At 40.9% G+C, this 27,047-nt stretch overlaps 1 protein-coding gene and 1 long non-coding RNA gene across 2 annotated transcripts in view; one reads left to right on the top strand and one right to left on the bottom strand.

The window, feature by feature from the left end:
* Positions 1 to 12,945, top strand: part of LOC307213039 — an 81,645-nt gene extending 68,700 nt beyond the window's left edge. The window contains exon 4 of the long non-coding RNA XR_013837357.1: positions 12,458 to 12,945. This is a non-coding gene — a long non-coding RNA (uncharacterized lncRNA). The remainder of the gene's footprint in view (positions 1 to 12,457) is intronic.
* Positions 1 to 27,047, bottom strand: part of AHI1 (Abelson helper integration site 1) — a 70,987-nt gene that overhangs the window by 38,792 nt on the left and 5,148 nt on the right. The window contains exons 2-18 of the mRNA XM_079970704.1: positions 23,469 to 23,525; positions 22,607 to 22,728; positions 20,652 to 21,262; positions 18,751 to 18,938; positions 17,427 to 17,646; positions 16,208 to 16,400; positions 15,003 to 15,098; positions 13,764 to 13,949; positions 12,967 to 13,122; positions 11,826 to 11,958; positions 10,229 to 10,352; positions 8,857 to 9,086; positions 7,774 to 7,877; positions 6,578 to 6,696; positions 5,276 to 5,406; positions 4,040 to 4,180; positions 1,213 to 1,412 (exon numbers count right to left, since the gene is read on the bottom strand). Coding sequence (XP_079826830.1) covers positions 1,213 to 1,412; positions 4,040 to 4,180; positions 5,276 to 5,406; positions 6,578 to 6,696; positions 7,774 to 7,877; positions 8,857 to 9,086; positions 10,229 to 10,352; positions 11,826 to 11,958; positions 12,967 to 13,122; positions 13,764 to 13,949; positions 15,003 to 15,098; positions 16,208 to 16,400; positions 17,427 to 17,646; positions 18,751 to 18,938; positions 20,652 to 21,262; positions 22,607 to 22,728; positions 23,469 to 23,484 — 2,970 coding nt within the window. The 5' untranslated portion in view covers positions 23,485 to 23,525. The remainder of the gene's footprint in view (positions 1 to 1,212; positions 1,413 to 4,039; positions 4,181 to 5,275; positions 5,407 to 6,577; positions 6,697 to 7,773; positions 7,878 to 8,856; positions 9,087 to 10,228; positions 10,353 to 11,825; positions 11,959 to 12,966; positions 13,123 to 13,763; positions 13,950 to 15,002; positions 15,099 to 16,207; positions 16,401 to 17,426; positions 17,647 to 18,750; positions 18,939 to 20,651; positions 21,263 to 22,606; positions 22,729 to 23,468; positions 23,526 to 27,047) is intronic.

Here is a 27,047-nt window from a genome sequence, read left to right as displayed (position 1 = left end):
CTGCAAACCTGTCTGAAATGCAGCTGGAGAAGAGATAGTGTTACTGAACCCTGGCTGGTGCACCTTGTAACAACATGCTTTCAAGATGTTATACATATATTTGTGGGCTGTTGTTTTTATTATTATAAAATATTGTTCTTTTTTAAACAACAACAATAATTTTAATCTGGGGAAACTGTCTTTCTTTTTGACTGGGTGGGTGTTTTATTATTGCTGGTTCATTAAGTGCTGAGAGCGTATTTTGGCAGTTATATTTTTGATTTTCTATCGTGGGGTAGAACAATCCAAACTCGCTCTTCCACAGTGAGGTGAGTGTTTTGCAGCAAATGGTCCACTCAACTCCCCCAGCTAAGCTGGCCTTCTGTCAGCTGTGGCCTACTGGTGTTATTCCTGCTGGCAAGGGCCAGCAGAAAGCCATGGAATGAGGCATTTCATGGGGTAGGAGGGGCAAAGTTTGCTGGATCCTGACCAGTCTCACTGCTGTCATATAACAGCATCGGGCCCAGTTGTCTTCCCCCTACTTTCTGTTGCAAGTGGCCAGGCTATGGATATGGCGGTGGTTCCTTCTGGCAAAGTTGCCTGCAGAGAATTCTACTCAGAAAGGCAGCCTATAAATATTTTAAATATGATAAAATGAATAATAAATAGTATGATGAGATGTGTGCTGAAAAGCAGCAAACCTTAGTTAAGTTTCATTTCCCAATAATTAATGTTCTAACGGTATTGGATAGTGGTTAATTCGCTCCATTTAAAAGTTACATTAAAGCAGAAGAGCATGGTGCTGGGGGTATATCTGAGGTTACTCTTTCCATTTTTAAAGGTACCTGTAGAGAGATAAGAAGACAGTGACTCAAGATGCTAGGGCCTGTATCATTAGAATGGCTGTGCTTCTTTGGCATATGCAAACTAGTGGACCAGTATAGCTGAGCCTAGCAGATATTTGTATGTATATTTTGGATAAGCACAACAGAAATGAAGACAGAGAGGAGACATTATTTTTGTCGGATACACTCAAGCTCTGATGGATCTAATACAACAGAGCACATGAAGTAGGACATCCTCAAAGAGCAGAAAGATTCCTTGCAAGGAGAAGCCCTTCCCAAGGTGCAAAGAGATTGAGGTACTGAAGCAGCCAACCTAAATCCCTTCCCTCCCACCTTACCCACTACAGATGAACAGTTAGTGGGAAATAATAAAGAAATGTAACCATACCATAACAGAATCCAGTTTTTGTTTCACTTTCTGCATCCTCAGAGACATTCTTGCAGCACTGGCAAACTGGTCAGCAGGAGACATTGAGTCCTTTTGTCCAGAAATATCAGCAGAATTACTAAAAATCTGTGGACCTCTAGATGATGTGGATAGATTCAATCCTCTAAAATCTTTTACTAATTCAGCTTCTTGCTGGGCAACTGCAGATGAAAAACATTGGAACGGCACTAAGTTCATCTTTTCATAAAAGATTGTTAAACTTCATACAGTGGTACCTCGGGTTAAGAACTTAATTCGTTCTGGAGGTCCATTCTTAACCTGAAACTTAACCTGAAGCACCACTTTAACTAATGGGGCCTCCTGCTGCCACTGCGCCGCCACTGTGCGATTTCTTTTCTCACCCTGAAGCAAAGTTCTTAACCCGAGGTACTATTTCTGGGTTAGCGGAGTCTGTAACCTGAAGCATCTGTAACCTGAAGCATCTGTAACCTGTATACTATTGGATCAGAGAAGCCACAAAAAACTGACTAGTCCAAAAATCTGTACAGTGGTACCTCGGGTTACAGATGCTTCAGGTTACAGACTCCACTAATCCAGAAATAGTACCTCTGGTTAAGAACTTTGCTTCAGGATGAGAACAGAAATTGCGGCAGCGCAGCAGCGGGAGGCCCAATTAGCTAAAGTGGTACCTCAGTCTACGAACAGTTTCAGATTAAGAACAAACCTCCAAAACGAATTAAATTCTTAACCCGAGGTACCACTGTAGTCATCATTAATTCCATGTGCCTGGATAGTATGTATACCACAGATCAAGAAAGATACTATCAGGTTTGAGAGGATACTAACTGGCTGGTCCCTAGAAGCTTTTTATCTTTTGGGAAGGCACCCTGGCAATCCAAAGAAACACGCTAAAGCGGGCCTCGTTGAGGGGAAAGAGTTGACCTCAGCCTCACAGCAGTGGCGGCAAATAAAGGTAAGGTGGCAGGCGGGCAGAGGATGGCAGGCTGAGGTGGCCTGGCTGGGCTGTGGGGTCACACACACACACTCAACGCCCCCCCCACACACTGTGGGGTCACACACACACACACACTCAACGCCCCCCCCCCCAATGTTGGGCACAACTTGGCACCTCTGTCCAGAACACTTGGACGTCAGCAAGTTGGGAAGGCCAACATAGACTGAATACTTTATATGACTGAACTGCCTCAAGGCTGAAAGCAGAAATACAGCATACAAATACAGTGGTGCCTCCAAAGACGAAAAGAATCCGTTCCGCGAGTCTCTTCGTCTAGCGGTTTTTTCGTCTTGCGAAGCAAGCCCATTGACGGCTTAGCGGATTAGCGCTATTAGCGGCTTAGCGGCTTAGAAAAAGGGGGGGGAGGAAAAAAACCCCGCAGGAACTCGCAAGACATTTTCATCTTGCGAAGCAAGCCCATAGGAAATTCGTTTTGCGAAGCACCTCCAAAACGGAAAACTCTTTCATCTAGCAAGTTTTCCGTCTTGCGAGGCATTCGTCTTGCGGGGCACCACTGTACTTGAAACAAACTTGCTCTACTATATGTGATTTGAGAGGGGGAGACAACTGAAAATCTTGCCTGTAAAGAGTAAAGAGTTTAGAAGCACTACAGAGAAAACCATTTATCTCTGAATAACAAAAGGCCCAAAGCCATTTGTTCTCCTGTTCACTGCCTTTACAATCTTTTTAAAAAATTAAAATCATTGTGAAAAAAGTCTTATAAAATAGCTGAGGTAGAGGGCTTCTTTCCTGCATTGCAAAAGATGCTCCATAAGAGCATGTTCACATCAGAAATTCCTCCCCCTTCCACTGCAAACAATTGAGCTGTAGCAGGAGCATAAAAAACACAAACGAAAAAGCTTTTCTCTTCATGCAGGGATGTAGCTCAGGGGACACTGAGACCGCTACCCCATCCTGGCACCCTGAAATGCCTATGTCTGTAATATATCTAAGAGTGAGATTATCTTGTTGTACAGGTTTCTATAGAGAAGCTCGGCATTCTTGGCGATGCAGACATGCCCTTGCCTAGCAATCTGGGCTGGTAAACTCCTGTCCTCAAAATACATTTTTGGCGTTTTCATTGCAATAATCTTTCTTTACCACTAGGGGATGCTGGGGCAGGACTAACAATAACCTCCTTTATCCTTTCTCTGGCTTTCACCATCGCTAAAAGCTAGCTTTGATATTTTACTGGCATTACATTTATTTGGGCTATCCTCAAGATTTTTGAAAACCTGTTTCTGAAACAACTGGCAAGGCAATGCACTCCAAAAGCATAGATGCAGCCATAGTCTTGGCAAATAACATTTAAGCACAAAAAGAGTATATTTCTTTGGCAAGAGCTTTGTGCCAGTATATTAGGCTTTAACTATGTCCAAGCTATACATTATGCTAAATGTGCTAAATGTGTAGTGTGCAGCTATGCCCATGTTTTTTATTTAATTAGAAGCACAGGGATGGGGATTATGGGGGACTCAGGGGTGGAGGACTCAGGGGTGCAGCAGAGAACGTCTAGCTCTAACACAGCTGCTCTCTGGGTGAAAAATCTCCCCCTCACATGCAGCTAAGAAGCTTGGCAAGAGGGAATTTCCATATGCATTGCAGTCCTGATCACAATCTCTTTCCCCACACCCCGATATTACAGAAAGAAATATCCCCACTTTGGAACTGGGGAGGGAAGCAGAGATCCCTGCAAGGCTGGTGGAATGATAGCTGCCCACCACTTTGGCTTCAAAGTTGGGAGAATGGCCTGTCACAGTCACTGCAGATTAGGAAATGCTAGATAGACTTATACAGTCACACACAAATTACCTTTGTAATCATAAATGTACACGAGTATAGGCTGGTTTTGACCAAAGGCACAAAATGACACCATATGCTCATGTGGATGGAAGGCAACATCACGAACTGGAGATGTGAAGGAAAGATCAGAGTACATGGCTACCTGATCACCTACAAAAAGAAAGTTAAAAAGAAACGGTTAGACAGAGCTTTATTCAAATGGCCATGCATTTCTTCATTAGTAGAGCTAGTTTGACTTTAATGAGTCCAATGACCAAAGAATGATCTCATACTTGCCATCTGAGAATTATAGGCAAATATCCTGCTCATAACATGTTTAGCTTCTCCTCTTTTCCTTTTGTACAGGTACAAAATACTTATCTGCTGCTCTATTTTGTTGCTATGGTGTTTTTTATGCTGTGTCTAGATTAATGAAGAACTTTATTTGTTGGTGTGCATATCAACTATATCAGTAAAGGTATTGAGGAAAGCCCATAGCAGTATATAAACGACCGCCAGTTAGAAAAATAATCAAAGGTGGGAAAGATGAGAAAACCTGAAACTAGCGCTGTGCACCAACTACAAAATTCAGTTTGGAACCCAATTCATTCTTTCAGAAAAGAGCACACCTCATTCTGAGGTGCTTCATGCTGTGCCAGATGTGGCTTAGAGTCTGTCTGAATCAGCACTATTTCTAACCCAAGACCATTCACTATTGAACATCTGGAGGGTTGAGTGACCCCCACCTCCCAAACAGATCTGAGGGGCACATGAGTGGAGAAGTTTCATGCACAGACAGAAATCCTTGCCCAAACAGGATGAAATTGTTGGATACAAGCTACAGTGATTATTCACACCCAATCAAACCCTGGATTTGAGGGCTATGTATGGTTTGAGTTGATCACAGTTTGCCCAGTTCAGACAAAGCAGTAAACTATAGATCACCAAGAACCAGAATGTAGGTGAAGAAACTGGTGCACAGTGGGTAGGGAAAGAGAGCAGCGATTGCTAAAGCCTTTTGTATGTGAACTAACTCAGATACTCCCTCTTACACACAAACAAACACCTCTTCCAAATTAAGTAGAAAGGGGCAAAAAGATCAGTCACTTAAATCAGCATACAGGAAGCAATGGATAAAAGGCAAACAGATCTGCATTTTTGATTCTATGCCAAAGTTATTTAAAAAGCCTCATTTAAAATATGTTAACCTGTAAATGAAAAAAATATAGTTCTTTTCTAACAGCTTAAAATAATGAACTTCCATACCTGTTTCTGGATTCCAGACATAGGCTATACCATCTTCACTTCCAGAAAAAAGGAATGTTCCACATGGTGTTAAAGTACTGCGGATTTTTTCTCGATAGTTTGTTGCACCAATATATTTCTTTGTGGCAAGGCTAGAAAAAAATTCAAAAAGATGTTATAAAAGCTGAATTTCACTTTACTGTGAGTTTTCGCTCCAGGATATGGTAGGCAAACATCCTCAGACCACAGAATGACCCTCCCTCAGAGTCATTTGATAGAGGCAGAGTCAATCTAGATGCATCATCCAAAGGAATAGGAGGCTCTCAGTACCAAGACTTTTGATCATCATAATTCCAATTAACCCCTTGAAATTTAACTGATATACCGTCAAACAGAAATAAGGTATAGCTCTCTGTTAGTAGAAATAGCAAGAGGTCAGAATTCAAACTGTCTCATTTGAAGCCAAAACCGAAGGTGAAAAAAATGCCACATTCTGAAATGAATCTTCATCCTCATTTGAATTCTGCTTCCAAAGGAAGTGGCACAAGGGCTTTTTTGTGCATCCATGAGGTCCAAGAGCAGTACCTCTACTGGTAGGGTCACTCGTACCCACCATCATCCCCCATAGCTGAGTTTAGGTCTTTATTTTGAGGTAAGGGTTTCTCTACCCTTGCACTGCTATAGGGACAGAATGATGAATGAGATAGGCATTATGTCTGATAAGGCAGGAATCTTACATTGGTTGTAATTCTGCACCTATCTTCCTCTAACATGAATACCAAATCTCTCTTGTGTATCTACAATAACTCTCAGGTGCTGGATTATCTGTGAGGGTACAACAGAACATTTTCAAGGCATTCATAAGGCCTTCTGCAAGCATGCAGAACTTCTTGAGGAATCAGTGAAGGTATCTTACTTTTAGAAGGTTCTAGGCAATTTTCTGAGGATTTTCTTTTAGTAATACTTTCCTACTTCCAATCCCCCACCTACTAACTAAAATGCACAAAGGAAAGACTGCTAATGATTGAAAATTAAAAATACTTGGGCTCAGGCCCCACATATGAGTAGGATCTAGGGAAAACCCTAACTACCCCACTAACAATGTAGAATTAATTCAGGAGCCATTTTCTCCCATTTAGATTCATACTGCTTTGTGGCCCCCGGAAGGAATAACTTTTTGGAGGTCTAAGGGCCTCCTACTATCCCTGGAAATAATAGGTCAATTTAGGTTATTTTTAAGTGTGTGGAAAGAAAAGAGAACGGAGTATACCCAAATATCATTTTAACGCTTTAAAACAAAGTAAGTCACTTTTAGATACTTACATTCGGAGATCCATAATTCTCACAGTACTGTCTTTAGTATGGATCAATAAACGCCTTCCATTTGGATGTACCTCTAAATGATTGATCGCGGTCCCTTTAAAATCATCATCATTTATCTCCTACAAAAAACACCACCGACAGAGCTAGTAAAAACATGGATGCAATACAGTATACTCATAAGCAGAAGCCCCCTCCCAGATCAAAGCAAAGGCCTATCTAGCAACCCATTGTGGAGATCAGATACCTCTGCAAAGTCCATTTCCCAGGGTTGATTCTGAGCAAAGGCTATTCAGAGGCATAGTGCCTATGCTCCTATAGTAACTACAGAGCTATCATTGCTAGCAACCTTATCATCCATGAGTTTGTCTAATCCCCCATGAAAGTCATTTAAATTGGCAGCCAACACTACTTCTTATGGAGAAGAATCTCAACACAAAAGAGCCTTGTTGGACTAGGACTCATATAGTCCAGAATTATGTTCTTAAAGTACCCAACCAGATGACTATAGGAAGCACACAACATACTGTCCCTACTTTTGATTCCCAGCAACTGGTATTTAGAGGCATACCTCTGAATGTGGAGGTGGAACATAGCCAACATGACTAGTAGCCACTAATCGTCCTATCCCCCATAAATTGGTCTAATTCTCCTTTAAAGTCATCCAAGTTGATTACCATAACTGTATCCTGTGCCAGCAAATTCCATAGTTTAACTATGTGCTGAGTGGAGTACGTTCTTTTGTCTGTCCTGAATCTTTCAAAATGCAGTTTCAGTGGATGGCCCCGGGTTCTAGAATTATACCAGAGGGAGAAAAACTCCATCCACTTTCTCTGCACCGTACATAATCTTATACACCTCCATCATATTTCTCCTTAATTGCCTTTCCTCTAAGCTAAACGGCTCCAAATGATGTAACATTTTCTCATAGGGAAGTTGCTTTATTCTAAGTGACTGCACCACTTTTATTTTCAAAATTTCAGTCCCTTTCTCAAGGGGGTTCAAGGAGGGGGCAAGGGCAGGGAATCCCACTGGCAGGACTGGTTTGGTGAATCCTGTCTACATACCACTTACCTACTGCTAACAGGAACAAAACTCTTAACTTTCCTATATATGGCTACAAAACTACATGTTTCCAGCATCTTTCCATAAAATTGCGTGCACAGAAGTTATTTTATTACTTTAAGATATCTATATACCTTATCAATACCCCAGTTTTGGATTGGCGATTGAGAATTGCCTTTTACCAAAGTACTCCAGATGATGATCAGCCCTGTGCTGTCTCCAGAAAACATATGAAATCCTAGAAAATAGTAATTTGTTTACTTAATGTCACAAAGTATACAGATAAAGCAATTCAGAAAATATTTTCTAGTCAAATCTCTTCTCCCTTTTGCATCTCTTTCTTTTGCTCAAAATGCCTGTTTCCTGTTTCTTTTGTGACTCTTGTTTCACCCTGTCCCCCAGTTGTCTCCAGAGCTGAGTCTTTAGCACCCAGTTTTTCTCACCTTACATAGGTGTGAGAAAAGCTGTGGGAGAGCTGCAAGCAGTACTCAAGTACAAAGTTTACAAGTTTGCCATGGGGAAACACCAGTATGTTCGGGGAAACTTTCATGGCACACACAATGGACACATAAATTGTAGAACAACTGCTAGTCTCGTGGTTTTAGGGCCCAATTAAGTTTTTTTAAAAAATTAAAAATCGATATCCCACTTTTCACCACGTAGGCCTCAAAGTGGCTTACTGTAATAAATATAGAGCATTTAAAATGTTAATGGAAGCTCAAAATTTTAAACTACGCCAATTTAAAATTACATGTGACATGGGAGATCACTGGCCAGATGCCACATATGATATGCAACACTGAATGTGATCAATTTTTTCCCCATCCTAGTCATCTCACATTCTGTCTAATCACATGAATTTTCACAATCATTTATTTATTTATTTCTATTTAATGAGCATTTGGCTCCCATTTGCATCAAACAATGCACATAATATGCTTTTCTCATGCTGTGCTTTGATTAAAGGAACCTTCTCTTTTTTTAAAAAAGGGCATGAATGTGAAGAAGATTCTGCAGGTGGCACAGGCCCTTCTGATGAGCCACACCCCTTTCCCCTCTCTGCTTAGCCACGTTCTATTGTCAACAAGGCTGCCACAATCTCTCAGCCTCCATCTACAGAATAACAGTCACGCCACACCTGGCAAGAGTTATTATAAAGATGAATGAGCTAAATTGTTGCATATAGCATTATCAGAGTGAAATGATTCAAAACTTGCCTTCTGGATCAAAGCACAATGTATTGATAAAACTTTTGTGACCATCAAACTCTTGTAGAAGCTGCCCATAAATGTCCTTCACTTTTGCATTCCATACTCTAATCACAGAGTCGTAACATCCTGTCACTACAATATATTCAGCTACTGGATGGTACTTAGCAGTGTAGACAAAGGAAGGATGAGGGAAAACTCTCACGGCTGATGTAGCCTGGGCTTCAATTTTCCACATTCTAGAAGGAAACAATATTTAGGAAACTCTTAACTTAATATCTTTTAGAAAATGCAGTATGTGATTTAATTACCGAGTCATATGCTAGCCAGATATCCAGAATGGATATCATTTCTTCACTGAATTATTACAAAGAATCCAAATTACATTCATTTGCTTTTTGTGCTGTCCTCTATCTTAAGAAGTAATTTGTGGTTTGTTTTAACTTTAAACGCCTTAAGTATTTCCCCCAATGCAAATGCCATTTTGAAATGCCAGTTTATCCAGTATAACCTAGCAGAGTGTCACTGCTGTAACTGGTAAAGGTAAAGGTAAAGGTAAAGGTAAAGGTACCCCTGCCCGTACGGGCCAGTCGTGTCCGACTCTAGGGTTGTGCGCTCATCTCACTTAAGAGGCCAGGAGCCAGCGCTGTCCGAAAACACTTCCGGGTCACGTGGCCAGCGTGACGAAGCTGCTCTGGCGAGCCGGCACCAGCGCAGCGCACGGAAACGCCGTTTACCTTCCCGCTATAAAGCGGTACCTATTTATCTACTTGCACTTAGGGGTGCTTTCGAACTGCTAGGTGGGCAGGAGCTGGGACCGAAAGACAGGAGCTCACCCCGCCGCGGGGATTCAAACCGCCGACCATACGATCGGCAAGTCCTAGGCACTGAGGTTTTACCCACAGCGCCACCCGCGTCCCTACGCTGTAACTGGAGGCTTGCATTAAATAAAAATAAAATCCTCATCTCTTCTTTAGTGCAAGAGTGAAAGGGCAACAATAAAAAGTAAAAAATTATATTAAGTGAGGGTAAAGAGAACAGGGTACAGTCAAAAAGATGTCTGTAGAATATGGCTGAGTGGAGGGCTTTGCTTTATTTTCTCCTCAAGAGATTGCCTTTGCAGAAAAGTGATCCTATGAGGATGATATTTATTAAATAAACAGAACACCCTTACACATACTAAAGGTAGGGAGCAGTTGCAAAAAAAAAAAAAAAAAACCAACAAAAAAAACTTCCACTCTCCTTGCAGTGGAACTGTAGTGGTTCTGTCATGGAATTCTCCCACACCCTGACTGTGAAAAAGAAGGGAAAGAGGCAGACATATAATATGTTAATTCACTTTATGTTACCATTGAAATAAGATGAACTCACTTATACTAACCTTGCTGTACCATCTGAGGATGCGGTAAGGAGATGCTGGTTATCTTTTGACCAGCAAAGATCATATACAATGTTCAGGTGTCCATAAAATTCCACCAGGTTTTGCCCAGAAGGAATCTCATATACTGATGAAAACACAAAAAGCTTTTTAAGGGGTTAGGAATAGGTAAAATTAAGAAATCACGAACATCAAGGAAGCATCCAAATGGAAACTATTTGGTTTCAAAAAGTACTTCACACAAACACAAGCACACTGTCCTAGGATGTTGTAATAGTCACCAGATTAGATGGCTTTAAAAGGAAATTAAATGAATGCAGAGAGAATAAGCTACCGGCAGCTACTGGACATGATAGTTATATCCGGCCTCCACCAGCATCTGATTTTCAGATTTTCAGAAGTGGCTGCCAGATGTATGTTAAGAGTCTAAATTTAAAATAAGCATGCAAGTATCTATTTCCATCTAGTGGTTGAATGAGAATTATGTATGTGTGGTAAACTTTTAAATAAAGCTTTTTCACAAAATGGCATTATAAAGCACTCCAATTCAAGAACAATAATACTATTTCAGTGTCCTTTTCTCCTGCTATGTAACTGCTCATCAATAGGGAAGGTTGGTGAGAAACCACAAATACTGCAAAAGTCATTACTGGCTACACTATCATTTGCTGTAAGCCACATTCATTTTCTACACATATTTCTATCTGCAAACTTTCTTCTATGTCACTTCTTTTGCTTGTAGCAGTTTTGCTGCTTTTTCCGAGCCCGTGCTCCCTTACGTTCATCCTTCAAATACCTCAACATTTACTTCTTCCCAAAACTCTTCTGGAACCATCTCAGAGTACCTAATATCTATATGTTTCTCTCTCCCCCCTCCATATTTATATCCCGCCTTTTGTTTGTTGCCCAGAGCTCCTTTGGCAGTATGGGCTAGATATAATCATAACCATCATTTCTTCAATCAAGGAGGCTTGACAAGTGGTTCAAACTTAACTGCTTGTTACATCAGTTGTTATTGTTGTTGCATTCATTTTTTTATTATCATTAATTTGATTTCTTTCCCCACCCTTCACCATAAGATCCAGGGCAGGTTATTTATTTTTATTTATTTATAAAATGTTTATTTATTTAGTCATTTTAAAATACAACATTTAAACAATACAATATTAAAGATTTTTTAAAAAAATTAAATACAGTTTTAAATAAATTACAGCCACAAGAACAGGATGTATCGTAAAATATATTTCTCATGTGTCAAAGGCCAGGGTAAAGAGGTGTGTCTTCAGCATCTGACACAGCTACATAATGAAGGTGCCAAATGCATCAATGTGGGGAAGGAATTCCATAAGTTAGGGGCTGTCACAAAGAATGCCCTCTCCTAGGCTACCTCAGGACTGTGGAATTACCAAGTGAGCCCCCTCTGCCAGTCTTAAACTGAAAACCGCCTCCCTCCGCTGTCCCACTGACCAAGAGGATGCAGCAAAAGTAACACTTGTGTCTTGGGGTAATCTTTTCAAAAACATGAAACTAGGAGACAAAAACACTGATTATTTTGAGGCTCTGTATTAAAAGTGAAACACGCCGTAAGGCTGCGACTTACAAATAATAGGATAAGCATCTCTTCCTGCACAACCTGCTGCTAAGGTTCGTCCGTCTTCGGAAAAGCGAATACAGAAACATCCCATATCTCCCGCTCGTAGGGAAAACAGATGCTTATTTGGTATACGGCAAACCTGCATTTCCAAAGCAAGCCGTTATTTCCACAGTGGTATTTTCATCATCAACTAATTGTAACTATTTCCAGGAAGGTATCAGTGATAGACTGTTACAGCAAACTTTTGATAAAAAAGCGCGCTGTTAACATAGGAAAAATGGAACGGTGGCAGATGTGTGTTCACCGGCATGGGAGAATGGGGTGCTGATCTGGGCCCTGAGCCAGTTACTTGCTTAACCCTGTTGGGATAGAGATGGAGTTGAGCAGCAATCAATGAGAAACTGCTGCAAGACCCCTGTTCTGGTTTAGAGAACATTCTGTATTAGAGCCCCAGGACTGCTTTTCCATCAAAATAAAAGGGGCCAATTTAAGTATGCTTCTTTTAAAAGCATGAATAAGGTAACAGACCGTTTTGCCATAAGAGAACCTATGCTTAAATGTAGGATCTCCATGACTATGTAAGATAGATCTTGCAATCAGCATGGCAAATTCTGAAAGCACACACTTTCTCTCTGCAGTGAGGGAAGCAGGGGAAAAAATGCATGCGCTTGAGGAACAAGCTTTTTCTCCCATTCAACCAGCTAAGTAGATTTCTGGTATGTAATTGTTAGCTTGGTTGTTTTGCTTTTTAAAGATATATACCCAATCAATTAAAAATAAACAATTAAAAGAAGAAGAATCCTGTGGACAAAAGTACTGCCTGAACAGGTCCAAAGAAATCTGGGGGACACTGGTAATAGTGTTAACACACTAATTTTCATGCTTTTTACTAAGCTGTTTTCTTAATTTGACTGTCTAAACTTCACTGCTAAATTCTAACGCACGCCTCTACTGCAACACTGCAAAACCTTCACAGTTGACATGGAAATTATTAGTGGTTGGGACTTTTCACATACACTGGGGCAGGGCGGGGGAATTAAACCATTTGTTTTGTGCTTACACCTGAAAACAAGAAAGTGCTGCTATAAAATTATAGATTGCACCCTACAAACACAGTCTTTATGTACAAAGGTATGAAAACTCTTGCCTGTCCAGGAAATCGTGACCACTTATGTAGTTCTTCTTTTTTCACATGTGGTCCAGAACTATTTGCTTTTTTAGATACTTCACTTTGCAGGTCCAAGAATGATGGAGAATGATATTCCTGCTGAACAGCTATCATAGACCGTAAAGAAGGATCTACCTACAAATAGATTAAAAGTGTAATAGGACAAATTTATTTTGGCAGATGTAAACTATTAGGGTGATAGCCAAGAAAAGCCATATCCCAATTACGTAGACCCATTGAAAGAGACTTTTGTTACTTAAGTCAATTGCTTTCAGTGGGTCTACTCTAAATATGACTAATGCTACATATCAATCCAAAAGAACTGCAGAATGGATCATAATTTAACATGGAAATGAACGAAATCTGACCAATATTTCTGAAATCTTAAATCTTAAAAATTGTACATCTAAAAATAAAATAATTGTAACACAGATATATTTTAGGTTCCTTGATAGATCTCTATTATTGCAAGTCTATTCACTTCAGCAGATATTCACCAGACTGAATGAAAGAAGCGGCTGAAAATGCTTCATGGATCTCTCTCCCTTCCCTTTAAATACAAAATTCAGCACCTGGCTGGCAGAAAAGTAGCCAAAGTTCCAGCAATGACTGGACAGAAACAACCAGATGTGAAATGTTCAAGTATTTAAGGGAACATGCCAATTGTTTCCATTCTACAGCTTGTTATAAGAGGCCAACAAAAAAACAACTTTTCTCAGATTCACGCCCACAGATATATCTCTGCTGAAGTTTAGTTGGTAGCAACTTAAACTTACATGTTCTGGAAGTTTAATGCCCTTTATAGTTACATACAGTGTTGAGGGGTAATGGTTTCTGGGACATTTTGCCCACCAATCATAAACTTCCACAATATTTAGTTGCGATCTGGACCTTGGAGGAGGGCAATATAGTTGGAGACGTAGTTTTCCACCAACATTCAGAACTCCATTCGCACCCACAAGCTGAAAAGACAAAAGTCTCGAAGTGAAAAAATGTGTGATTACTAGTTGTGGGTTACAATGATGTAGTTTTTACAAACTAAATGCTAGTAGAACTGTGGAGAAGTCCATTTTTGATGTTCTGTTGCTGCAAGAGGTACATCATGCTATGATAAAGGGCCTTCTCATTCCTGTTCATGGAATGATCTTCCCTCTGAAGCAGAGTTGACACCAACTTATTTACTTGGGATTTAGTGAAATATTAATCTAGTCAACCTTATATGGAAGGAGGGAAGTGCTTTGCATTTTGACAATTATTGTTTTATTTTAGTATTTTATCTGTTCTTGTGGGTTCTTTTAATTGATAAACAATTAACATTATTGTTTTATTTGTAAATATATAAACTGCCCCAGGATTGGTTATGATGCAGGCTGTAAATACAGAATAAACAAATTTTAAATAAAGAAAGACGAAACCCTGTTTGTGATATGACAATTTAAAACCACAACATTATAGTTTGGCAACCGCAGATAGTGGGCACAGGTTTCCTATCGGACGATGTAGTACACACAGTTAGGTATCAGCAGATCATCTGATTATAACTTCATCTGTATGGATGAATTGACATTGAGAAGCCACTCAGAACAGAATTAGGGCTCATCTTTGGCGCAGGGGTACAGGCCTTTGTGCACTTGCTGGTGAACTGGATTCTTTGTTTTCAGTCAGCCTATGCTATGACCATCTCTATCATAAGATGCAGCAGAGATGCACACAGAGATTCTTAAATTCAGTTCTGAAAGGATACCACAATACACACAGGGGAAACATGGGGCTTTATGAAACGCAATAGCACTAAACTCCACCTTCATACAAAACACCTTCATGGGATTTTTTTTGGTACCTCATCTAAATTTTGTACATTTATTGGACAAATGTGCTTGCAGTTCATCTATTACCACAACCAAGATTGAAATATAGTTTCACCACTGAACACAGAAGGTTATATTCACTTCTGCTTAGATTTTATTTGGATACTTTAGGGGGAAAGTTCCCATTTTAAAAAATAAATAAAATACCTTTAGAAATGCCCAAGAGATTTTCCGAAAGCCACTTTCCTTAGCTTGTACATCAAAGTTGGTCCTTACATCATTCATGCTCAGAAAATCAAGTATCTGACCAAATTGGGAAAAAAGTTTTATTTGGTTAAAATCAATCAACAATTATGATAAGGAATATTTTTAGTCTAAGTTATTTTCTTTTGGCTCTGAATGCTATTTGCAGGGTCAGAGTGGGGCCTATGAAAGAACCTCCATGCCACCCCCACACAGTGAGCTCTGCTTTTGTGTGTGTGTATGCGCAGAATGGGAGAATTCCAGAGTTCTCCTGCATTTGGCACATCTCAGCTCTCAAAACGTGGGAGCTCACTTAGAATAAACAAGTAGAAACCCCTCAAATATTGTGGATACGAGTTTTCTTAGCAGGAAAACATGTAGAGCTGGCATGTTCAGGAAGATTATTATTATTATTATTATTATTATTATTATTATTATTATTTTGCATTTGTTAGATTTAAATACCCCCCCTTCATCTGTAGATAGCAAAGTAGTTCACAGCATAAAAATACAGCTAAAAAAGCACAAAATACTTAATAAAAACAAGAACAAAAACAAAATGATTTAGGATATTCATTAAGGATCAATGAAAAATCTCAAATAATGCATTTGGCAGCTTCTTTGTTGCATACTTTGTCTCCTTCCCCAGCTCCCAGGCATCCCCTACAAAGCTGTTAGGAGGCCTAAGAAGAAATTTTGAGAGAACCTTGCACCTGCTATTGTCAGCTGGGTTATGTACAGGAGCAATGACTTCTGCTTAGGAACACAGAAACTGCCTTAGCAGTTCAGTATTGTCTACACTGACTGGCAGCAGCTCTTCAGAGTTGGAGGCAGGGAGTCTTTCCCAACCGTATCTGGAGACACCAGGGATTGAATTGGGACCTGCTGCATGCAAAGCTGATGCTCTAGTACCGAGTCATGACCCTGCACTCCTCCTCCCTGGCCGAAACAACAGAAATTGGCTCTACAGTATTGGAGGAACCCCCAAGAGAGATTTTGGGATGCATGGTGAAAGAGAAATTCTGTTGTGCGAGTGGGAGTCCTTACGTGAATGGGCACAATCCATAATTCCTATGCCACCTACCTTTCAAATAATCTATGAATTAAAATATTAAAAGATACTTGCCAAAATTAAAGGTAACATGATGAAATGGAAATTCATTCTGTACCTCAAAAAACAGGATTATTCTTGGACTTTCTTCAGTATCTTGAAGGAAATAGTTAAAGCGTTCATTGAAAATGATTAGCTCCTCCCATTCTGGAAGTGTTGACTTAAACTGCTTAAAATCATACGGCTGAGTCATAATGGGAAGAATATGTCCCACTTTTTCTTGTTCATAAAAAGATGAAACAGATCGGCTGCTGTATAAAAACAATAAACTCTGTTCAGTCTAACTGTCCTAGCCTTTTGCTTAAAAGGGAAGTATGGGGAATGTAAGTCTAGCATTCATGCTACCAGGGTGTGCATGTGAAATGTTCAACAGCCACATGTCAGCTGGCTTTAAACTTATTCCAACTCAGACTATTCTAGGCACAATATCCACAGCCCTGTGAAGTGCAAGGACAGCTTCAATAACTTTGGCTCAAAGCAAATGTAGTCTAACATTAATGAAAGGCACAGTTAAAGGAAATAATCCAAACGGTTGTAAATTCATGTCTATATTCTTACCAAAAAAACATACTTTTGTGCTTTGTGCTTAACCATTTTAACCCAGTCTTTTTGCTGGTTAAAACCTGATGTTTACTTGACATGCTATGCTTGGAGTGTGCTCCCTATGACACTTAAGAGATTTCGCATATGAGAGGCATAGCTTAATCCTATGCATATTTATTTGAAAGTTAAGTTCCACTTAGTTTAAGGGGACTGCCAAGGAAATCCTGCATAGGACTGCAGCTTTAAATCTTATTTGAGTACGGAGTTGAGTAATGTTTTCTTTCCTGTCATCTTTCTGGCCTTTACATGTATTAGAAGCTACTCTGGGGTTTGATGCAACCCTTATTCCATGTTGGCCTCTCATTCAGTACACCTTCTGGCATTATCTGATGAACACTCTGCCCTGCCCTCTATAGATGGGCAACATTACATAAGCAGAAAAGTCTCTTGAGGATGAACTTTGAAAAGTAAGTGAATTTCAGTTTTTTTGGTAGTCTTTCATTTCTCCTGCAATTGACTGCATATATTTCCAGAGTGCTCAACTGCAACTCAAGAGAATAAGCGCACATATCTATGAAAACAAACTAAAATCCTGAACATGCAAGTTAAGCAGGAAAGAGATTCCAGGGACACCAATACTCAACTGAGAAGTCTTTACAGTAAATCACATTTGATGTGGGAAAATTGGAGAGATAAGATAAGAGAAAGGAAACTTTAAAAGTGAATGACATCACCTATTTTCTTTCTTGGCGTATAGACCAGTTTTCTGATCAATCACATGAACCTTAACCATAGGATGCGATACCATGAGATCAGTTTTAAGTCGATCTGTTCTATGGATGTAAACCCCTAAAACCAGGCTATCATCATAAACAGGTTTTGATTCCGGTGACACACTTCCATCAGTCACATGTGATGTATTTTCATCAGCATTCGGGGTATTTTCTTCTAGTACTAGGAACAGAAGGAAGATTGTCTCAAGTGAGAATTAAATATTATCAAAATTAAATTGAAAACACCTATTGTAGTTACCAAGCCCCGCTAGTTCTACAATGCATTATGAAAAACCAGTTAGTATATTCAACAGCATGTTTACTTATATCTAGGCATGTGTCATTGGACAAAAACTGGTTCGGTGAATAGAAATTCTGGCTATTAGTATGTGCAACATTACTCTTGATGTGTGATCTATTAACATGAACAGCAGTTTCACACACACACACACACACACACACACACACACAAAGCAGATGCAGCTGAAACTTTCCAATTACATGTTCCAACGTGTTCCAAGTGGTCAAACGAATAGACCACTTCCAAAAATTGTTATAGGAGGACTGTTCTTGAACAAATAAATGAGTCCTTATTTCAATATTTATTTGAAATAAATGTGAGGTAAGGGCAATTCATTCATCTTCTATGCTCACAGTACAATTTTCACTCTAATTGGACTGCACAAGGCTTATAGTCAGCAGATAATCAGCCATCATGAGCACAAAATAGTATTTTACATGCTACCACTCAACCTAGGTTTGGAAAGTTCACATGTGCAAAATCACAGTGGGTCACATGTGACAAACTTCAGACAACTTTTTTGCGACAAGGATGGTGCAGTCTAGGTCACTAACAGCACACAATAAAAAGTCAGTGTCCGACTCTAGGGTTGTGCGCCCATCTCACTTAAGAGGCCGGGAGCCAGCGCTGTCCGGAGACACTTCCAGGTCACGAGGCCAGCGTGACGAAGCTGCTCTGGCGAGCCGGCACCAGCGCAGCACATGGAAACGCCGTTTACCTTCCCGCTATAAAGCGGTACCTATTTATCTACTTGCACTTAAGAGTCCTTTCGAACTGCTAGGTGGGCAGGAGCTGGGACCGAACGACGGGAGCTCACCCCGCAGCGGGGATTCGAACCGCCGACCATGCGATCGGCAAGTCCTAGGCGCTGAGGTTTTACCCACAGCGCCACCCGCATCCCAGAACAGCACACAATGCAGCCACATAAATGAGCTCTGTAGTCATGTGCACATTTGTGGAGGTTCAAATTGTAGCCACACAAACCTTTTTTGGGTTTTCTTTTCGGTTTCTTTCCTTTAGATTTTTGTTTTTCAATATCCTCCTCCAGTTCCTGTTCCTTTGTTAGCACATCATCCTCTTTAGATTCTGACATGAGCGGTTTTCCCAATGATCTCTTTTTGCAGGTATTTTCTTCCTCTGGGTCATTCTGTAGTTCAGAGAGGGACATTGCACTGCAATGAAGTAAGTCTCGCTGTTAAACATGGGAATGTATACATACACCCAGCCCTGCCCAAACCTGCCCAAATAATGATTGCTGTCTGCCAGAGGGATGCAAGTAAGGAACACTCCAACCATCAGCCAAAGTGGTTAGTTGAGGTCAGCCATGCCGGGGGGTGGGGGTGGGGTCCACCGGCTCATGAGCCTTAATTATGCCTGACATGGGTCCCACAAAGCCATTTCACCAAAGTCATGGCCATCTGCCTCGCACCAGATGTCAGATCAAGTGTGAAGCAGGCAGAATGTGCTCCTGATTTTTCATTGGCAAAGAAGGCTTGCTTTCACCAATGATCAGATGACTGGTAGTGAGAACAAACCAGCTGGTATTGGCTGCACTACTGATTTCCCCATGGTGAGCTCTATAGCACAGTTGGCACCACAGAAAGTCAGCACCTATCCCTTTCTGCTGGGATTAGCTGTAGCACAGTGATGCCACAGGGAACTCAAACAGTGACTTGAAGCTCCACTTTCCCCATTGGGAATTTGATACTTCCAGCAGAAGGCAGCTTGATGTTGCCACACCTATGAGCTCAAGGGGAAGGGAGTGGGGCAGCAACTTCAGGCTCACTGGCATCACCACCAACCAGCAGAAAGCAGACCCATCAGCTGACCAGCAGTAACTTAAAACTTGCTGGGATCAGCTTGGATTTTCCTTTTTAGCATGGCCCACTGACTGGATCCAGCTCCCTTCCCCTGGCTTTGATGGAGGAAAAGGAGGCCATGTAAACTTAAGGCAGGGTCAATGTATTGCAAATGCATTGCTACCATCCCTAGACTTAGCTGCCCCCCTGAAGTGAGATCTTGAGATGAGCAAGGAAAGTGATACAAATGAATCATCTCTTCCCACCAAGCTGGGTTCGTGCAAAGAGTAGTTCCAGAATAGAGGCTGTCAACAAGCTGAGAAGAGATGATGTGGTGGGAACCATTCACCCAGTCACCAAGGCAACAGACAACAGGGGCACAGCCCCACTCAACCCAGATGATAATATTTCTTTTGCCAAGCAACACAAAGGGGAAAGGGGAGGGCCCTAGCTCAAAGGGAGAGCATCTTCTGTGCATGCAGAAGGATCCAAGTTCAGCCTCCAGCATCTCCAGGTTTGGTTGGGAGATACTTTTGTCAAAAAGCCAAGAAAGCCATTACCAGTCATCAGAGATAATACTGAAATCCATGGATCAACAGCCTGACTTGGTATAAGGCAGTTTCTTAGGATTCTATTCTCTCCTCTCTAAAGATAGGAAACAGATAGTGTGTGTCTAGGAGGAAGCCATTAAGAGAGAAAGGCAATGAAGCCAATAAAGATTCTCCCCAAGTTTGGTCTGGTGCCTGGAAGCTGAGCTGGGAAATAGAAATGAAGCCAAATGCGATTTTGCCCACCTTCCTCTACCTTGCACTCCTTCCTGAGTCCCACCTTCACCTCCCACAGGAGCAATAACTCATGGCTTCCCAGCAACTCAGAAAGTAACTTTGCGAGGAGGGAGAAGAACTGGTATACCGTACATGCTTTTTCAGATAAGTTAACACCATGACATTTTCTCCTGTAAAATGGTATGTCCAGGTTGGGGAGGGGGGAAGAGCCATACAACTCTTTCCATTTCAACAATAGCAATGAAAATCAAACAGTTGTTAAAGATTTAAATCCACACCAATTTGCTTTTCGCCACTATACCTTGTTTGAGCTTCAGATACAACAGATACTTCTTTTTTCTTTTTCTTCTTTTTGCTCACTTCATTATTCAGTGCCATTTCCTGGCTTTGAACATTGGGGGTGAATTCAGACATCTGTTCTTTAAGTTTCTTTTTTATTTTCTTCTTAATTGCATTTGCTTCTTCCTCAGCCACTTGCTGCTCATAGGCTTGAATTAGCTGCTCTTCCTCATCTAATTCAGATCTCCCTCTCATTCCATTCAAGGCACTTTTTATGTGGCCGTCCCCCTTTTGATGAAATGCATCTGCCTCTAACACACTTTTTGTTTTTTTCTTTGAAAAAACATGAATCTGTTTTTCAAAACTGTCCAACTTAGTTTCACGTAGGTTTTCTTCCTCATTAAGTTGTTCGTGTAACACTGTCTTTTTCTTCTTCTTATTAGACGTTGTTTGCACGCTTTCCTCTCCACTAACAACATTATTATTTATTTTTTCTGCAACTGAGGCTTTGTGTCTGAGCTTGCTTTTTGTAATCCGTGGACTCCTTTCCTCTGGGTTATAAGTATCATTTATAATTACCTCATCACTTTCACTTTCTTGGGTAATGCCAAGATGATTTTTAAATGTTTCAAGCTACAATCAAGACAAAAACACTGAAAAATCAGTCACCTCTTATATAATTATAAGCATATGTATTATAATATTAATATTAATATTTTGGTACATTATTAGTTTTACTGCATGCACTGAAGTTTTAAATGAGTCTTAATTGTTTTATGTTGCAACCAACAGATGGAATTCATATGAAACATGAAAAGATTCTAGATTTGACCAAGCTTTTAATATATTCTTCAACGCTTATTTTAAGAAAAAATCCCTCAAATGTATTCAAGAGTATTTGGAAAATTGACCTACCAGTATGGCGTTATACGTTGTTAAAATAAACATTACTGAGAGGAGGAGGGTGTACAGATCTAGTGTAACTGAAATAATATTTAACAAAATGCCCTCATGATAAAAATGATTGTAACCAATATCTTTTAAAAATTCTGCCTAACAAACCAAACCATTTAAAGAGATATTTCCAAATTGTAATTTGGCCATTAAATTAGTATAATTGTATGTGTAGTAACTCACTGCTGTTTCCTGAACCAAATTTACAGCGTGTGGATGAGACACACAGAACTTAAAGGTAAAGGTAAAGGTACCCCTGCCCGTACGGGCCAGTCTTGACAGACTCTGGGGTTGTGTGCCCATCTCACTTAAGAGGCCAGGGGCCAGCGCTGTCCGAAGACACTTCCGGGTCACGTGGCCAGCGTGACATCGCTGCTCTGGCGAGCCAGAGCCGCACACGGAAACGCCGTTTACCTTCCCGCTGGTAAGGGGTCCCTATTTATCTACTTGCACCTGGAGGTGCTTTCGAACTGCTAGGTTGGCAGGCGCTGGGACCGAGCAGCGGGAGCGCACCCCGCCGCAGGGATTCGAACCGCCGACCTTTCGATCGGCAAGTCCTAGGCACTGAGGCTTTAACCCACAGCGCCACCTGCGTCCCTACACAGAACTTAGATACCTGCATAAAGTACTAGTACCCTTTTTTTCTCAATATAAGCATAAATAAAACAACATATATTAAAATGATAATTAAAGTGCTTTTCTTTTCATTCACAGAACCTCCTTCATGTATGGAAAAGGACAAATTAGTATAGTGAGCCACTTCCACTACCAACAGCGTAATAGTAAAAGAAACAGCCGTCATTAATCTGAAGGCCGTGCTTTTCTAAATCATGAGATTGAAGTGCTGGTATTTGTAACTCCAAGGCTACAACAATTTCTGCTTTCCGAAAGAAATTAACCGCAAAGAACAGTCCACTTTTCTTCATACTTCTTAAGGAATTGAGCATGAGACACTAAGTTTTGCTCTTTTTAAACCTTTTTGCCAAGACAGGCAAACAAAGTTTCATAGAGTAGCCAACTCACCACAATGTTCTCTGGTGTGCCTAATGCTTTCTTCTTCAATTTCTTTTTATCTGCTAGGTCAGCATGGCTCTTGAATATTTCTTCAAAACGAACCTTGGTTTTTGCCTTGGCTTCACTCTCCACTGAAAAGGTCAAACGGCAGTTTCATCACTTTCATTAGCTTATTAGCTCAAAATGGCTGTCACAGCCCAGTTATCACCTTCCATTCATGCCAAAGGTGAACCCAAGGTCCCTGCAGATGTTCTTCCTTCCCCTGCTCAAATTAGGTCTGAAAAGGGGCTTTCTTAGAACTGCAGAGGTTTCATTACAATCCACAATCCATTTATTTATTAATAAATAAACAAATAATTCTATCAATAGAAAAGCTTGCAGTGTGTGCTTGGTCGCTGTGTGCGGTGCTGACAATAGTGTTTCCTGTCAGAAACAGGCCCCCAAAAGTTGGTGATCCCTGATAATATGAGCCCATGACTCCTGCTAGCGATAGAAAACAAGAACAAATACCCTGTTTCCACTCTGCCAAACCTCATTGTAAAAAGCCTAAGTGCTGATTGGCAGGGTGGATCTGCAATTCCATTTCTGCTAAGAGTTAAAGAAGCAGACACTGTGGTGATAATACTGCCGATTCTTTCCTTGCGAACTAGCTACTGCATCACAATGCAGACATGAACGCATATCAACATGCACTACTATTTGCTGTCAGGGTCTTTGGGCGTACAGTTATCATCTCTGGAACAGGACCCAGGTCTGCAATGCTGTAAATACTAATCAGTAATAAGAACCCTTCTTTACACAGATAAAATTTAACAGTAAATGGTTCATACAACGCAAAAGGTAAAAATACTATAGCACGTATACTACATACCTGCTGGCATTTTCATGACCCTCAAAGGCAACTCAACACATTTCACTTTTCTTCATTCTGCAAAGAAAACCAGAATATGTTATAGGACAGTAACACTGAGAAAGACAACTATCAGTGAACAATCTAACACAAACTATCAGACACAACATGAAAAGGTGTTGCAGGCTTATTAACTTTGGGTAATATGCAATGGTGACTATCATCTTATGGGAAAAGGGGAGACTTAATCGCCCTCCCGACATCATTTTACTACACCTTCTAAATCTACTCCAAAGGGCCATTTCTGGAAGAGATTTAAGGGGAGCACAGGGTGCTGAAGGGTGGGGAGACAGGAGAACGGCTGAAAACTGCCTGCCTCCCTGTTCAGCTAACAAATTCTCTTCCATCAGTGGACACTCATACTTGAACATCACCCCTTGTTCATAATGTTTGAACTATCAGCCATCCAATATTTTTATTGTATTTTATCACTTTACATTAAGGATGAAGCAAGTACTTAATTTTATCAACTGTTTAATGAATTCTTCAACAGACTCAAGTTTGAAAGGGACATGAGTCTCTTCAACTACAGACCCCCATGCTACTTGCCAAAGACTTCTAAAACATGAGAATTGCAAAAGCTCCATCAGGAGGAAGAGTGGGAGATAAAATTTAAAAATAAAATAGAAGAAGTTTGGTATTACAGCATGGGTTGACAGGAATATCTTGTTGAAAATCCTAATCTCCCTCAATGGACAATAGCCCTAGCTCACCTAAGTTAGCTCTCTGGATCCTAAATTGTGTAAAATTTTCTTCTTTTAATTAAACAACTCACTGTTTAAAGCTTGATTTACAAGACAGTCCTATAGTCCAAAGCAGAGTTCATTGTGCTTTACTCTCAGGAAATGCGTATAGAGTTGTAGACTTATTCTATGTAAACTAAATATCTAAAAGCAGAACCCATGGAAGCAAAAATGTGTTTTAAGGTTTATTCTCTGTGAATTGGTCCATAAGAAGGCCCACAGAAATCACTATCAAGAAAAAAAATATAGGGCTGGAGGGAAGCCAGTAAGACAGATATAAATCAAAAGAAAAAACCAGTAAGCAAAATTATCAGACCTAATGCAGCAGCAACTGGTTAAACCTAATCAACCAGGCCCCCTTAATGACTTCTAAAATAATGTCTTAACTAATCAGCCAGCAACATTTTGATGCACTAACAAATACATCAGTGCAGTGCACCACACTAAGTCTGAATTAAAGTGCAGAATAATATAATGAATAGTGTTACAAAACTTCAGTGATGCCATATACACACTACTGCAAATGTTTAAGATTGTAGTGGCAGGTAGAGCGCCTATGCTAGTTTCAGTGCCTTCGGTGATTGCCCAAAATTCTTATTTGCTTCAAATACATTTCTAGGTCATTGTGCCTGGGGTTATGCACACTTTGCCTCAGATTAATTAACTGGCATAATAAGTACAAGAAGACAGGGAGAGGAAAGCTAGACATGAATTCTCTGAATTCTATTTCATGTTTGGTTTTCCAATGGTTCTAGCCCCACCTGCTGAAGATTTGGTGCAATAATTTATAGTTTATATAAATGAGTTCACTGCATCTGACAAATGTTGAACATGGCACCCCACTATAACCAGCTGATCTTCAAGCACCAAAAAACCCAGCCTGCATACAAATTCTACATGCTCACATGTAGGGTGGGAGAGCTCTCAACAGAAAGAAAACACTACACCTGTAGCTTAGCCACCAGGAATGCTCCCTTGCTGTAGCTTAACCATTTGCTCTACAGAAGTACTTGCTGTGATGTAATCCTATACTATGCCCATCCTAAAATCCTGCCTAGCATGTGCAACCAAATAATTATGACTTAGCACCATTTATCATGTAATTTGGTTAATGCATTGGCCAAAAAGGGCTTCAGAAACATGGGCAGTCGTTTACACTTCTGCTTGCTTCACTCCTCCTGGCTACTCTCGCTGCGCATTTATGTGCTATGTAGTGTTTGTAGTCGGTATACATGTCATGGCCACTGCACAGAAGCTGCTTTGTGCAAGTCCTCATGGTAGCTGTTATCAGTGGTAGGTTGTTCAGATGAAGCAGTCTATCATGTGATTACAGTTGTTACTTTCACAACAGTGAAAATGATTGTTCCTGTGTGCTATTTGGGTGTGGGGAGTCTGCATAGGTGTGAAAACCCAACTCAGATGTCTCCTGAGCTCATTCACTTCAAACAGCTATGCCTTAGAGCAGTGAACCACTCCACATAAATAGCTTTTTGTGTAAAAAGTTGTGAAAGAATAACACTAGTGCACTAGCAACATTCACGAGGGACAGATGGGACTTAACTGCTGACTGGCACAGGCCAGCCTGCGACACTACACCTGCCGCATGGAAGCTGCATTTAATTCTGTGGAGACAGGCCAGTGCAACTGTCAGAGTTGACTATGACACCAGTGCATTGCCACAAACTAACACAGGCTACATTAAAACCCAGCTTAATAAAATAGCCCAACACTTGCAAGGTTAACCGTTGCCCTTCCCGGCTCATTGAATCTAGCAGGGAGGACTGACAAGCTGGGTCCAAAGTTTTAAACACCTCTTTGGCACGGAGGGGTAGTCTCGGCCACCTTAAATGAAACAGCTGTTAGGATCATTCCTGAAGAATGCTTCCTTCAACTCTGTAAAGAAATCTTGCTTATTTGAATTCAGTTTTAATGTGGATTGGATTCTGTCATTTGTATGGTAATGTGCATTGTAATGTTTAATGCGGGGAGTCCTGTCTGGTCAGGTGGAAGTTGGTTCAACTGTCACTGGGGGGCTTCAACTGACAACTCAGGAGCGGTTAGAGAGAGAATTCTCAATATGCAAAAGAAGCAGTGTTCTAGTGGCTGCAGGGTTAGAATTTTCCGTTAGACCATGTGATTGGCTGGGGCTGGACTAGAGGGCCAGAAGAAGTGTATATATGGCTGGGTGCTAGTCAGTTAGAAGTCAGTCTGTGCTGGTCAGTGAAGGAGTTCATGGTGTTTGTGGTGCACTGCCCAAAGAGAGCAGAGGAAGAGGCTTGAGAAAGAATACCTACAAGAAAGGCAAAGTGTCTTGGTGCCAAAAGACTTGTTGGGGTATCTGAATCACTTGGGTCAGGCATAAGAGATGAGGAGAGAACAGCATGGAGCAAGAAGTAGTGAGAGGCAGTTGTACTGCCAGGCTCTGAGATCTGGTAAGGTAAAGGTAAAGGGACCCCTGACCGTTAGGTCCAGTCATAGCCGACTCTGGGGTTGCGGCGCTCATCTCGCTTTATTGGCCGAGGGAGCCGGCGTACAGCTTCTGGGTCATATGGCCAGCATGACTAAGCTGCTTCTGACGAACCAGAGCAGCGCACAGAAACGCCGTTTACCTTCCCGCTGGAGCGGTACCTATTTATCTACTTGCACTTTGATGTGCTTTCAAACTGCTAGGTTGGCAGCAGGAGGGACCGAGCAATGGGAGCTCACCCTGTCGTGGGGATTCGAACCACCGACCTTCTGCTCGGCAAGTCCTAGGCTCTGTGGTTTAACCCATAGCGCCACCCGCATCCCTCTGAGA

This window comes from Podarcis cretensis (assembly GCF_951804945.1).
Source record: "Podarcis cretensis genome assembly, chromosome: 3".
Taxonomy (NCBI): Eukaryota; Metazoa; Chordata; class Lepidosauria; order Squamata; family Lacertidae; genus Podarcis; species Podarcis cretensis.
This window is presented reverse-complemented; position numbering and strand designations above follow the sequence as displayed.